The sequence below is a fragment of the Psittacula echo genome, assembly GCF_963264785.1.
Source record: "Psittacula echo genome assembly, chromosome: 2".
Lineage (NCBI taxonomy): Eukaryota > Metazoa > Chordata > Aves > Psittaciformes > Psittacidae > Psittacula > Psittacula echo.
Window position 1 is genome coordinate 20,526,532 of NC_137737.1, and position 14,322 is coordinate 20,540,853.

Consider the following 14,322-nt stretch of genomic DNA (forward strand, 5'->3'; position numbering starts at 1 on the left):
GGACCGAGGCTGGGCAGCCCCGCGGGCTCACCGGGCCTCAGGCGCGCAGCCGGTGCCACCTCTTTCTAGGGCGACTTTCCCCGCAGCCCCCCGGGGCGGCTCCGTACCGGCCGCCGCTCGCGAGTGCCGCCGATATCCGCTCCTCCGCGGGGAGCAGGGCACCGCCCGCCACCGCGCAGCTCCCGCGTAGGGACGCGCGCAGCGCCGGGTGCCGCCCCCCCCGCCCGGCGGGGCAGGAGCCGCCCGCGGAGCGGCGTGTCCCTCCTACCGCCCCCCTCCCTCCCCCCCGGGGAGCAGCCGGCGGCGGCGCGGCGAAGGGGAGGGTCTAGGGCCGGGCGCACCGCACCGCGCCGGCCGGCCGGACCGGCGGCTGCCGGCGCGCCGCGGGCATGGCGGAGCCTGGCGGCGCCGGGACCGGGGTAGCGGGCTCCGGCGGCGGGCCGCAGCAGGGCTCCCCGGCCGCCGGAGGGGTGGCCGCCGGGGGGCCTGCCCGCAGCGCCGCAGAGAGCCCCGGGGGGCCCGGCTCGGCGCGCACCTCCGGGAAGAAGGCGCAGCTGCGCGCCGCGCCGCGGGCTAAGAAGCTGGAGAAGCTGGGCGTCTACTCCGCTTGCAAGGTACCCGGCCGCGGGCGCCCACCCGCCCAATGGAGGGTGGGGATTGACGGGAGGGAGGGGAAGGAGGGAGGCAAGCGGTGAGGGAAGGGCTGTGCCGGGCGGGGGAGGTGGCCCCGCTGCAGTCCGCCGCTCCCCGCGGAAGTGGCGATGCCGGTGGATCCGACGGCCGCAAAAATAAACCCCGAGCGCAGGGCTCGCGGGCAGCTTCGCCCTCCCCCTGCCGGAACCGGGCGGAGCGGAGGTGCCCGTCCCCGGCGTCCGTCTGTCCGCCCGTCCTTCCGCGGAGGCAGCGGCGGGCGGGGCGGCGCGCGGTGCCGGCAGTGAGCGCTGGGTTAGCAGCGCTGCAGCCGCAGATGCCCGCCGCGTAAACATCCCGGCGGGGAGCGGGGACACCCGCTGGGGTTTGTCCCGGCCTCGGAGGAGGGAGGCGCCGCCGGTTGGCCGGGGCGCGGCGGCGGCCTCGCTGTTGACGCCGCCAGAGCCTTCGCTCCGGGCTGGCACCGTCGCCAGCTGCTTTGGCAGAGGAGCGAAGGGGCGCGGCCTCCGGTTTTGGGAAAGTTGTGTCCCCGCCGGTCACGTAGCGCTGTCCCGGTGACCGGGGCCCTTACAGCCAGCGGGCACCGCCGTCCACCTGCGCCCTGCCCTGGCGGGATCGCTCCTCCAGTGCCTGCCCTCGTACTCGGAAGCTGCCTTGGGCTTCCCTCCACGAGCACTTTCCCCGCGGTTCTATTCTCGGTGGGAGAAGTGGGACTTGCCTGTTTGTTGGAGATAAGGGGGGGCTCGGTCAGAGCTGCTGCCCTCGGAGGTCTGTGACAACATGGCTGTGCGTGCACATGCGGTGTGCAGAGCAGGCCCAGTGTGCTCTCTCTGAGCTTTGGCCGTGCTGCTGCTGTCAGGGCAATTCCTGGATGCACAGTGGGTCTGACATGTTCAAGTTGGCAGTGCTGATGTCAGATCCCTTACTAATGCTTGCAGCGTTGAAAATAGCTGATTGTGAGAAATGTGCATTTCATTTTCTCTGTTCTCTTACTGATGGCAAATCATAGAATCACAGGATGGTTTGGATTGGAAGGAACCTTAAAGATCATTTATTTCCAACCCCCTGTCATGGGCAGACACCTTGCACTAGACCAAGTTGCTCCAAGCTCTGTCCAGCCTGGCCTTGAACACTTCCAGGGATGGGACAGCCACAGCTTCTCTGGGCAACCTGTGCCAGTGTCTGAGTACCTTCACAATAAATAACTTCTTCCTAGGATCTAATATAAATCTACCCTCTTGCAGCTTAAATCCGTTCTCCCTTGTCTTATCACTACATGACCTCGTAAAAAGTCCCTCTTCAGATTCCTTGTAGGTCCCCTTTAGGTGCTAGAAGTCTGCTGTAAGGTCTCGCTGGAGCCTTCTATTCTGTAGGGTGAACAACAAATTTGTTGTTAAGCAACAAATGTTAAGTGAAAGGCCAAACTAACTGCTAATGTACATGAGGAAGCATCACAGTACAGCTCTATAGTCCTGCCTGGTGGTGAGAGGAGCTTTAGCTGTGTGCTGAAGGCATCGCGCAATATTGTCATGTGAGGACAAATTGAGGAAGCCACATACATTTCAATTTCTTGGCTGTTGCCAAATGTGGTGGCAACTCTGCTTCAGCTTTGGTGCATACATGGACATTGCAATATTACACTAGTGTCAGCAAGTTAAAAGAGCAGCTGGTGTACTTGAAATGGTGGCTGTGTGGCGTAGGTGGAAGCTTTTCCAGTGCCTAGTCCCCTTTGCACCCTCATTTTTTATTGTTGCCAAGGCTTGCTGTTAAATGAAGCTGTCTGTCAGGAGTATGTGTGTGTGAACTGCTTTTTTTCTTCCCTGGTCAGTTTTCTTCCTGATGTATCTCCAGATGATCTTTGTGAGGGTAAAAGGCTGAGGAGTGTTGCCCCAAAGGGTGTTGTCTGCTTGGTGATAGCTTGCGCTGCTGGTGCTCTGCTGGGGTACCCTTGCTGGCCCTCTTCTGTAGGAAGTCCAGGGTGCATGCCCCATTGGTGCTCTAGTGATGGCGCTCTAGAACAGGACCTGTGGCTGGGGATATCCCAGAGCCTTTTCCTCCAGCCAGGATCTAGGCACAGCCACAGCTCTGAACGCTGCTCTGTGCGCAGATTAAAGTGGAAAACCAATCTTTGCTATTTCAGTTCTCTTTGGTAATTATCTGGCACGCAACTTGCGTTCAGATCTCAAACCAGGAGCAAGTAGACAGAGGCAAAGCTCCTTGTAAACTAATCAAGTGGCTTCTCCTGTGGGATAAAGGAGGAAGGATGGCTCGGGATGGGAGCATGTGTTGCTTTTCTTCCTGAACACCTGGCAGGTGCTCCGAAAAGACACTGTTTGGCTGGTAGCATCAGTGGTTTGCAAGAAACTGTAGCGGTGCAGAGTGTGACTTCGAACTTTTTGTTACTATGGGTTGCAACTTTTCTTCCATTTATTTTGGGTTTCTGTGTGTGAGTTCAAAAGAGTGTGAGAAGGCAAACACCATCTCTGAAGGGGATGTTTGTGTCCATTCAGGTAGTGGCTGTATGTGAATCTTGTGTAAATATACACAGAGCTGTACAAGTTGGAGTGCACAAAATATGTAATGGCACAAAGCATCTCATAGTGTTGATCATCTTCTTCCACATGAATTTGTCACGGAATTCAGCACACAGAGTTTACTAGGAACTTAACCTCAGAGATGCTGGCAGTAGCAGAGGCAGGGAGCCTGTGTTTGCTAGGGATGAAGAGCAGCAACACTAGAAGATGGAGAGGCTGGTGGTGGTGTAGAAGTGAGTCTCACAGGTGACAGCAGAAATGCTGAGCAGAAGGGGGTGGAAGGCGCTGCTCTGGGGTAGGGTACTCAGTCCCCAAGAGGGACCTCCTGGACCTTCCTCAGTGATCCCTTTTCTTCATGGGAAATTCAGTCAAAGACTGCTGGCAAAGACATATTCGGTGTGTGCATATTCTGAGTAGAACGAAAGTGAAGTTAAGGGAGCTGCTCTCCAGGCTAGAGAAATGTGGGGTGTGTTTCTTTTTCCTGCTAAAGAATGGGAGGCTTGTAGCTGTTGAGCTGCTCCACTTGTGTAAGAAAAGGTTGGGGTGAAAAGAAGGTAACAGGCTCTTCTGTGTAAGACAAATCTTCCTAAGTGTCCAAGTTTGGGGAGAGTAAGATATATATTAGGAGTTGGCACAGTTCTCACAACGTCACAGTAGTGCTGTATGTTGTGCAGGGTTTTGTATTTGGCATTTGCTCTGTCTGTGCATGTGAATGGCTATATACATCATTTTGGTTTTATCCAGTGTGAAACTGAGCATTAGGCATGCAAGCTTGCAGCACTTTTATATAAAAGCAACACTGTGTGACTTGCACACATAAATATTTTTAATGAAGATGTAGGAGGAAGTCTCCTCAGATTTTCTTTCCCCTATTGGTTTACAGTATGAACTCCCTCCAGTCTCACTGGGAGTTTTTCTTATAAACAAGTTGATATATGTACTATTAGTATACTAAGTTTTCTGTAAAATTGGTTATTTCTCAGTATATATCTTACAGTAATGCCTGAATGCTTATAAGTACAGTTAGAGCCCAGTAGCCGAAGGCATTTGCACAAGTAGCAGGGAATAATACCTCCTTGAAGAAAGACTTTGTGCTTTAGATAAACAAAATTGACAGAGAGTGGGAAGGGTTATGGTGAGATGACTTGGCCAAGGCCCTATGGCAGGTTAGTGAGTGGCAGAGGCTGCAGTAAAATCTAGAGTCACTTCTCCCCACTTCTTATCCTAGAGTGACCTCTGTGGAGTTTTCTGATTCTACACAAATACGATTCTACACAAATACGAGTTCACAGGGTAAATATGTACCACCGTTTCTGTAATGAAATATTTGTATTTACCCTGACTTTCATAAGACAGATTAAGAGGAGGCAGACTTGGCTGTGTTACTGCTGGGCACTGTATAGTGTGACTACAGATCCTTGAAGCACAACTTGAAACGTATTAAAGTTGTTTTCTGCAGAAGTGCAGAAGGAGACATACACGACATCTAAAGCATCATCATTTTCATATTGGGATGAATCTCTTTTATAATGTCACAGGCTTAATTAAAGCATCTTCCTTTAAATTAAATAGGAAATCTTCCATTACCTTTACAAGGTGGGAATTGGGCTGCTATTATTAATAAAAGCTTTATATGGTAGCCTAAGTCTCTTCTGTAAGTGAAACTGGAAAATACAGGGAATAAAATATTTGGTTTGATCAATAAAGAACATGTCCTTAAAGCTGAACATTGAACTGATTATGGGTCACCTGATACATACGAGTGGCTCGCCAAGCAGTGTCTAACTGTCTGGTTGCTGGGTACTGGACATTTGAGTAGGAAAAAAATATGCATTTTAAATTCATCTGTGTATTTGTGATAGTTTGTGTGATGTGCTTTGTTAAAAGCAACAATTTGAGATTCTTGCTTGCAGGAAAAAACTCACAGGGTATTTTACATGGCTATTGTGTTGGGAAGAAAAATATTTTTTCTAGAATAATTATACTTGCTGGAAATAGAAAGGTTTCTAATGTTGTGTATATATAATCTGTTGGGTCTGCTTTGCATTTCAGGTATGAAACAGGGCAACCTGTATGATTTTGAGTTGGAAAGAGAGCCCAGCATAACAGCCGTTTTGAAATTCAGTTTTAAAACTGCTGGTGTCTTCGACTTTGTAATTAAGTTAGCTTGAAGTTTGCATATTCACTACCTGAAAAGGGAGGAATGTTTTAGTCCAGAAGTTACTGTAACATTTCTCATTTATTTATTATCATTGAGACACCTGAAACCCACTTAAAACCAGTGCAATGTTGTAACTTTCAGGTGCTTCCTTTTTAAATAAAAATGCTAACAATGTATGCTAAATATGCTGGCTTGTTTGTTTATTTTTTTTTTTCCCCACTGTTCATTTTTGACCTGCTATCAGTATATTCAGTATTTGAAAGGAAACAGTAACTTTAGTTTGTCCAGAGTTTCAGTTTTCACTGCCCAGAGGTATCAGATAGTTTGATTTCCCACATCGTAACCTAACATGGAAGGGGTCAAAAAAATGATTGAAACTTTATTGTACAATGCAAAATGTATGTAATTTTGGCACTTTTTTTTTTTTTTTTTTTTTTTTTTTGGGGGGGAGGGGTTAGGGCAACAATGTTTAATTGTGTTTTATAACATTGCACTCATCCAATTTTATTAAAAACTGCCAATGAAGATGCTGTGTTGGTGATCCCTGGGCCTGCAAAGATGACAGTCATTACTTTGCAGGCTTCAATAAGGCAGAAGTCCCCAGCTTTCTCCAGTGGCTTTATCAAAACTGTGCAGATGTCCCAGAAAACAAGGCTCCAAGGACTGGATGTGATAGTTCAAATGCTTCTTTTCCTTCCTCCCCTCAAAACTGTTTTGATCTTAAATTAAGTTTTTGAGGAGGTGAAGTCATACTTTATTTTGTAATGAAGAGCAGATGAGTGGTACTTAAAAAAAGGAAGAAAGGGAAAAGCTGAAGATAGTCAATGAAAGGATTGAATGAACAAAACATCGTGGAAGCCTTAAAACAACTCAGCAATTTAAGCCACTGAGGAATGCACATTGCATATTCACTGCAAAATACTTGCACTGTCAACATCTACAATGAAAGCTCAGTTCTAAAGAGGACCTTTTCGGGTTAACATTTATGCTGCTTCTGGTGTTTTATGGAGACATTAATGAAAAAAAGTCACCCTAGTAGTTGTTTGAGAAAGGTCTCTGGAATAATTTGAACAATACGAATTAACAGCTGCTTCAGAAAGATCTGGCGAGGAAGTACTACTGACAGCAGAAAAAATCTGCTGTTGAACACGCTGTTTTTATTCTTCTGTGGGTGGGTTGATATTTATTTTTGGCAGTTTTACTGAGCTGTTATCATGATTCATACATCTGTTTGTTTGCATCTTTGCTGTTAATTATTGTGTGACACTAAAGTTTGTGTAGTTACTCACTGTTTATGGCTTTTAGGCTTGATAGTAAACACCGTGTGGTGAGCTTCTGTGAAATACTGCTTCCACTTGGAGAAATACTTCTCAAAAAGCATAAGCCTAGTCTGAGGGGTTTGGATGTTTTTGGACATGTTTCATTTGGTATGATTTAAGGCAATTAATAAAAAGCATAGTATTTATCAGTAATTTACAGCATTGAACATTTATCTGGACAGTTACGTGGGAAGGATCAAATCTTACTTCCCTAACATAATATTCAATCAATTTTTATTTGAGAACTTCTTTACAATTGTCTTTGGAATTTTCATTGGTAATAATCTCATATTCTGTCATTTTCTAGTGTGGCAGTTACTTTGTCCTTGTTTTAACTGCAAAAACTTTCATGGCGAGGAAACAGTTGCCTGTCCCACAAAGCAGATGTGGATAGCTTGTTTGGCATAGGTTTTGTCTAGCTCGAGTTGCTCATTGAAAGTGAGGTTTCACATCATCTCACAGATGCCCAAAGTCCGTGTATCAGGGCAGTCCTTGGTTCACAGGTATCACTCAATCACTGGTCTCCCTGTCTAGTCATTAAACTTTAAAAGGTGATGTAGGTCTGGATAACAAACAAAAGTAAAACTAACACTCCATGCCTGTGAACTTGTAATAGGTGGTTTCTACTGTAAAATAACATTGGGCCTTTTTCTCTTCCCTGCCAATCATATTACTCATAGAAAACATTATTACATTTTATGAGACTTAAAAAAATCCCAAGCCTGTTTTATTCTTGCCCCTATTTAATACTGAAGCCTCCCTCATGCCACATTATAAATACATGTGGTGGCAGACAGTCTGCACCCATGCAGTGAGTTTGGAGAGCTGGGGGGGCAATGTAGGTTGTCCCATTTCCAAGGCAAGTATGTGGAACTGCTTTTGCTGGGCACTTGGAGGTGGATTTCTGAGTCATTTCTGGCTGCTGAAAATGCCACTCACATCCCCTAGTACCTGCTAGACTGCCCCGGGTGTGGGCAGAGGCTGTATCACCTGGGGCCAGGAGCCCAGCTGGATAAATACTTAAACATTAGAGATGGTAAAAACCTCATGTGGTGCTTAGCAAAGTGCAGACAGCAGTTTTCTTGGTGCTCAGGTTGCTGAATATTAAAATTAGTTTGGAAGAACAATTTGCCATTAATCAACAAAGCTGTCAGTCTTAGTAGCTGTCAAGCAGTGTTCCTTTCTGTTTCTTCTGGGTGCTTCTTCCTTAGGTAAGGTGGGATTTGGAAACGTAAAAGGAAAATGAGATAGGTTCCTGAAATAGATTGCGTTAAGTATATTCAAAATTGGTTTTGAAAAATTACACATTAGTGCTGGATATATTAACATCACATTTTTTCCTGCTAAGGTTGTTTCAGTCACAAATATTATGCAGCAGTTGGCATACTTTCCTCACTGAGGTCTTGGCAGTACAAATTCATGAGTATCTTGTGACAGCCCAGTGCACAGATACCCGAACAGTAGAAAAGCATGCTTTCCTTCCAATTAGATGTTCAAATAGGAGCATGAATGATGTTAGAAGTACTTTACCAACAAAACAACTAAGGTTTTATGGATATACAGAAAATCCCCTCCTATAAAGCTCCTCTTTGGGTAACTAGAATTGGTACTTCCAACTTCTGAATAATTTCAGACACGATCACAACCTCTCCCTTCATGACCACCCCTTTTAACTGCAGTCTTTATGTGGTGTTTCATACTTTGTGAGTGTAAATAAACTTCTCAGTAAGCATCAGGTTGCATTGGTAGCGTCAGTCTTTTGGGCATCTGTTGCTTTTGTATCCAAGCCTTGCCTCAGAGAGCATCCTCTGATAGTGCAGTTATTATTTGCTTTTTTTCTGTATTTAGTTAGCCCTGCTTGGCTTGTCATAGGCTTGGTTTCAGTTGAGTGATTCCTTGTTGCCAGTATAGTTGATGAGGTAGTGATAAACGTGTTGCCTGTTTGTGTTTAAATCATTAGAACTGTCTTGGTGGCAGGAGCTGTACATGTTGGTATACCAGTAAATGTTTGGATACTTCTTTCACTAGTGAGGGCTTCTGTAAAGGAATTAGCCAGAGTTTGTGTATGTATTTTTCTGAGTTTACTAAAATGGTGTTAATCTCTCTGTTTGGAGTACTATTTCTAATTATTTCTAGAAGATAAAGCCTAGCTGTGTGGTAGGTAAAAAAGCAAGAACAAACCCACGACAATAATAAAACACCCCAATCCCCCTACCAAAACCAAGCAAAAACTCCCAACTTGTAGTTAATGTTAGTTTTTATTGCCCTTGGAATAATGCTGTTTCAGGAAGTGTCTGTGTTTTGCAGTGTTGATCGATACCCCTTTGCTTTGATTTCAGGCTGAGGAATCCTGTAAATGCAATGGGTGGAAGAACCCCAACCCACCTCCCACACCGCCCCGGGCAGAGCTGCAGCAGGCAGTGGTGAGCCTCGCGGAGCCCTGCCGCAGCTGCAGCCATGCGCTCGGTAAGCTTTGGCCTTGCTCCTGCAGTCCATGTGCCTGTACCCAGGAATCTCTGCTCTGCTCTTGTGAGACAAAATCAAGTTGTCATGGCAACACCTAGAGATGAGGGTCATGGTTGGGTGTAAATGTCCATAACTTAGATTAAAATACCCTAAAAGGAGTTTTGAAGAAAATGAGCTAAGGTACAACTTCTAACAACATATACGTTCTGAAATGCAAAAGCACTGTTAAGCTACCCATAACAATTTTAATACTTCTTGTAACATATGTGTTAATCTCACATGGTTTTATCTGTCAGCAGCCTTAGTCACAACATGAATGACTCTCTCCTGTAGGCTGTATTATGTTTTGCTAGTACAGAATAAACTGTAAAATACTCTTGAACACTGCTAAAGCAGGTACTCTCACCTACAAAATTAACTGTGTCTAGTCTGTGCCACGGAAAAGAATACTGGGGTTGTACATCTTAGCATTGTCTGAGTGGCTGTGCAGACAGCTTGCATATCTTGGAAGCAACTGCTCAAAATCCACTGTCAAATCCACTACAATCAAACCCACTGTTGTGGGTTTGTTTGGTTCTTTTCAGAATAATAATAAATAATGATTTACCCACAAAGCCTGAAAAAGAGTGGTGAATTACTGTATTGTTTTTTTAAGAATTTGTGCATCCAAAATAAAAGCTGATCACCTTTTCTGTATATATTAGCAAATATTGAATAAAATCTGAGCTAAAATAATATTCAGAGTTAATTGAAAAGCAGCAGTTGCTATTTAATTTTTGTTGATGTCCAAAACTTAGGACAGTAAAATAAGAAAAAAGAAATCTAAACCCTTCATAATGGATCATTTATTTGTCTGTCTTTGCAAATACATGGTCTAGGGTGAGCTGTCCCTGCCCATGGCAGGGGGTTGGAACTAGATGATCTTAAGGTCCTTTCCAACCCTAACTATTCAATGATTCTATTTTGTGTAGGTTTTTTTTAAATTGGGATTTATTTCTATTTCCCCCCCTCTTTTCTTTTTATGCTCTAACTACATCTGATCTATTTCTGGGCTTTTCAGCAGATTCGTTTTGTTTCTTGATATCGCCAGTCCTCTGGGTTTACTTGCAGGAGAAGATTAACAAGCGCATAGTGTGAGAGAAAGTTTGGTGGCTTTAGCCGATTTAGTTTTAAACTTTCATCATATAGGTTCTCTGTCCTGCATTTGATTATGTAGTTAGGGTAGCTTGTGTTACCCATCCCTTTCATTTGTGGCCTTTGAAGAATGCAGTCTTTCTTTTTTTCACCCAAATCTTATGAGATGTTGTGTCTGTTAGTTCCCAGTTCTTCAGCAGAATTTGCGGATGCTATGTATTTTGTAGAAAAACTCAGTGCTTCCAAAGTCTTAGGCTGTTTTTGGTCTATTAAGAAATCTTAAGTCACTCTTTAGCTAGGCAAACAGGGAAAATCAGTACTATAAAACCAGTACCATCAAATGTACCTTATGGAACAAACTGTATTTTTATTTCTTGCTGGTTTTAGAAAAGGTAGTATTTTTTATTCTTCTGACTACAGCTAATAAGGATGATGCTTCCTTTGAAATAACTGAAATGAATTGCTGTGTGCTTCTTCACGTTACTGGCAGAAATATGTCTTTCAGTAGTGTTTTCCGAGATAATTTCAAAAATAATTTCCAAGATAATTCATCTCCTCTAAATTAGCATGTTCCTGCTGAATGCCTTTAAAACCAGACTGACCACAAGGTGTGTAGGCTTCAGATTATCATCTTAGCTGCATTTTCTTTTTCTTGGAGAGCCATTAAAATAGTGATGTAGAAATTCCTGTCTGGTTAAAGCCATACCTGATGTAAAATATAGGATGTTTGGGAATTTTGCTTTTTTTTTTTTTTTTCTTTTCTTAATTTAATATTTTCTTCCGAAGGCAATCCTTGACATCAGTCTTGTTTAAGACATCTCTTTTTAGGGGTATGGTTCAATCTTCAAGCAGTGCAGTTTTTGGTGCATAAAGTTGTTTGGTGGCATGTATTAGCTTATAGAGCTTATTTCTGTCTACATGCCTATGATTTGTATTCATTTTTTATTCTTTTCTTGTATTTTGCCTACTTACTTATGACTTGTATTCTTCTATTTGTGGCTCAGCCCCAAGGCTTGGCTCTGTACTGGGTTTTTAATGAATATTTCTTTTATTTGGGCAGTGTATTGCATCACTACCATAAAGTGGTGACTGACATGGGTTTCAGGAGAATTCAGTCTACACTCGCGTCAAGAACATGTTACATAGTCAGAGGCTCTTTTGTCTTTCATATTTGATTGGTTTGGTGCAGTTTCCTGCTGGTAAACATTTTCAGTCTTGATTCACTTTTAAAACTAGTTAATTAATGTGTTAGTACATTATATACACAGTCTCCCTTTTTTTTTCCCCAGCACTGTCTTCCGTTCTTGCTATGCACCTTTATGTAGCATATTTAAGTATTTCTTGGTTCGCCTGTCCTATATAGATCACTAGTGTTTTTATGTACACACTGATTTTGAGGCAGACTGTGGACACTTTTCTCATTAATCCATTTTCTCACTGCTCCTCAATTGTACACTAAAGTACTCGCTTATTGAAGTTGCACAGCTAAAATAATTAACTTGCTATTTTTCAGGTCTTCTTATCATTGCATTGGTCATGCTCTTTCTGCTTGCTTTCTTCTTCTGCATGCTGTATCAACCTATACTTGTGATTTTTATGTTTTGGTTTTTTTTGCAAGCACAGTAGCAGCTGAAGAAGGTTGTTCTGGTTGGGCAATGCAGATGGATGGGACTGTGTAATGCTAGTCAAAAGTAATGCAGTGTTTAATGTAACAAAAGCTTTGATTTAATAAAAGGTTTGCTAATGACCACAAGAATTTGGGAATGGTCGTGAACATCTGAAGAAAGATAGTTTGTTGGGCTGATGTAGCAACATTGGTGACTCTACAGTAAATGGTAACAGGTAGTAAATGCATGCTGGTAATAGCTTTTAGATTCACCTTGTGGGTAATAATTCTCTAATAAAATGTTTAAATACAGCCAGTAAGTAGTCAAGGTAACTTTCAGTATTGTTATGGAAACTGCATGGAAATGGCTTCTTATGCCGATGTTTTATTCATTTGTCAGTTGAGTGCAAGGTTTCTTTGGTATGTTATCAATTTCTAACGCAGTGCTCATCTAGAAGGGAATTTATTATTTTTGTAAGATCAGAACAGACAGCAGGAAATATTCAACCTTCATATCTGGCTCAAGGACAGAAACAAAATGGTTTTATTCTGCCCAGAATGCTGAATATTTGTCCTTAAAGAAAGATCATGATGCCCCCCCCCCCCTTTCAGTTCTGAGCATATGCTCAGAATTTAAGACACTATAAATGTTCATTTAAGTGGAAACAGTTGCTGGCATCTTTTTAATGTTCTGAGCTACGATGTCGTTTTTACTTGAAGCTGAACAAATTTATTGAATTTTAAATGTTTTGGCAGGTGTCATGCCAACCTTCCCCAAACAAACCATATTTGTCAGGTGGCCAATAAATAGGATTGTTTTCAAGTCATGTTATTTCTCCCTGCTTCCTACCTCACTAAGGAATCAGATTTGCTTTGAAAATTGCTTACCAGTCCTAATCACACTGGCATATTTAAGTTAATATACTAGTTATCTAAGAAGCAAATGTTGATTAAATTTATGAAAAACTTATATGGCCAACCTTTTAAATAATTTTCCTTTTCTTTTAAAGGATATTTTCTTGTCCTTTCAGATGAAAGGATGTGCATAACCACGTACATTGGCCTGGGGTCAGAGAAGGTCACTGCTTTTTGTTATGCAAATATCCTCTTTCTGGGAATTGACTTCTTGGGGCTTTTTGCCTTCTCTTTTCCTGGGGCCAGTTGTTCAAACCGGCTTGAAATGAATGTCCTGCTTCACTTGTAGAAATCTCAAGCTTTTGAAAATGACAGATGTGGATCTGTATTTACCTTTGGAGATGATAAAAGGGAGTTTGTCACTTGGAAATTATGATACATTAAAATATGCCTTTTTTTTTAAACTTCTGAACAAATGAGCATGTGCAATCTGCAAAAGCTTTGTTACTATAGTGTGCACAAAGCATAGTTTGACCTTACATGATATGAAAGTAAGAGACTTACCCAATAATGTCCAGTTTAAAACAAAATTGTAATTATGGAGCTGATTTTTGTTTGGTCTAGCTTTTTACTCTTCACAGGATAAGGTGCTACTCAACACCCAGGTTACCTAGTTTATGGGAATTATGGATTTGTTATCCTTAGTCAAGAAACTTTGTCTCAAAAGCATAGTACCTCTACAAAAATGTGTGTAGTTATTTATGTATTGCAACATAGTTATATCAGCAGGGTTTTTGTGGTCAGTTTTAAGTGTTAACAGACACTGTGATTCCTACCAGCCATCCTTCTGCTGCTGTGGGAATTGCCACCACTGGACTACCTTTACAAATTGCTCCAATGTGATACATATTTCAGTTACCTCTAAGAAGATGTTCAGCTTAAGTAGGTTATTACAGGATCAGTGCCTTTAGCATTATAGCTTAATTTGAAATATCCTAGGGAATACTTGTGCTATTGGTTCTGTCAGCAGGCTTTTTACAGGTTTGGACTTCTATTTCGTTTAGCTGCTCATGTTTCACACCTGGAGAATGTGTCTGAAGAAGAAATGAATAGGCTCCTGGGGATTGTATTGGATGTAGAGTATCTGTTCACCTGTGTCCACAAAGAAGAAGATGCAGACACCAAGCAAGTTTATTTCTACCTGTTCAAGGTAAGCTGAACTTGTGTAGTATGATCTCAGGTTTTTCACTCTCTCATACATAAGCCATTGTCGCTGCCCCTCATGCATATATTGTGACTTTATCTGGTGAGGCTTTTTCTCCAGTGTGATACCGTAGTGGCTAACTGTGAGTGGGACGTTCTGGTACTTGCTATGTACCATATACCGCTGCAAAAGTCATCCGTATGGTTGAGGATCTGACGCTGAGTCCCATCTATAAACTGCGCAACCTGCAAGCGTTACCCTCTTGACTTGCACATTGGGAAAAGTCAGTTGTCATAAATGCTTACCTAGCTGCCTGCATTCACTTGGAGAAGCCCCTTACACACATTTCTAAGAAGCTGACTTCACAATGAAGTTTATTAGCTATAAATTTA

At 43.1% G+C, this 14,322-nt stretch overlaps 1 protein-coding gene across 5 annotated transcripts in view; it reads left to right on the plus strand.

Moving 5' to 3' along the window:
- The first annotated feature begins 287 nt into the window (after positions 1–287).
- KAT2B (lysine acetyltransferase 2B) overlaps positions 288–14,322 on the plus strand; it is a 44,581-nt gene continuing 30,546 nt past the window's right edge. For all 5 annotated transcript variants that reach the window (XR_013958947.1, XR_013958948.1, XM_080639595.1 and 2 more), the window contains exons 1-3: positions 288–614; positions 9,005–9,131; positions 13,791–13,936. Coding sequence is in view for 3 of the 5 variants with exons in the window: in XM_080639595.1 (XP_080495721.1) it covers positions 390–614; positions 9,005–9,131; positions 13,791–13,936 (498 nt within the window). In the remaining 2 variants the exon portion in view is untranslated. The remainder of the gene's footprint in view (positions 615–9,004; positions 9,132–13,790; positions 13,937–14,322) is intronic.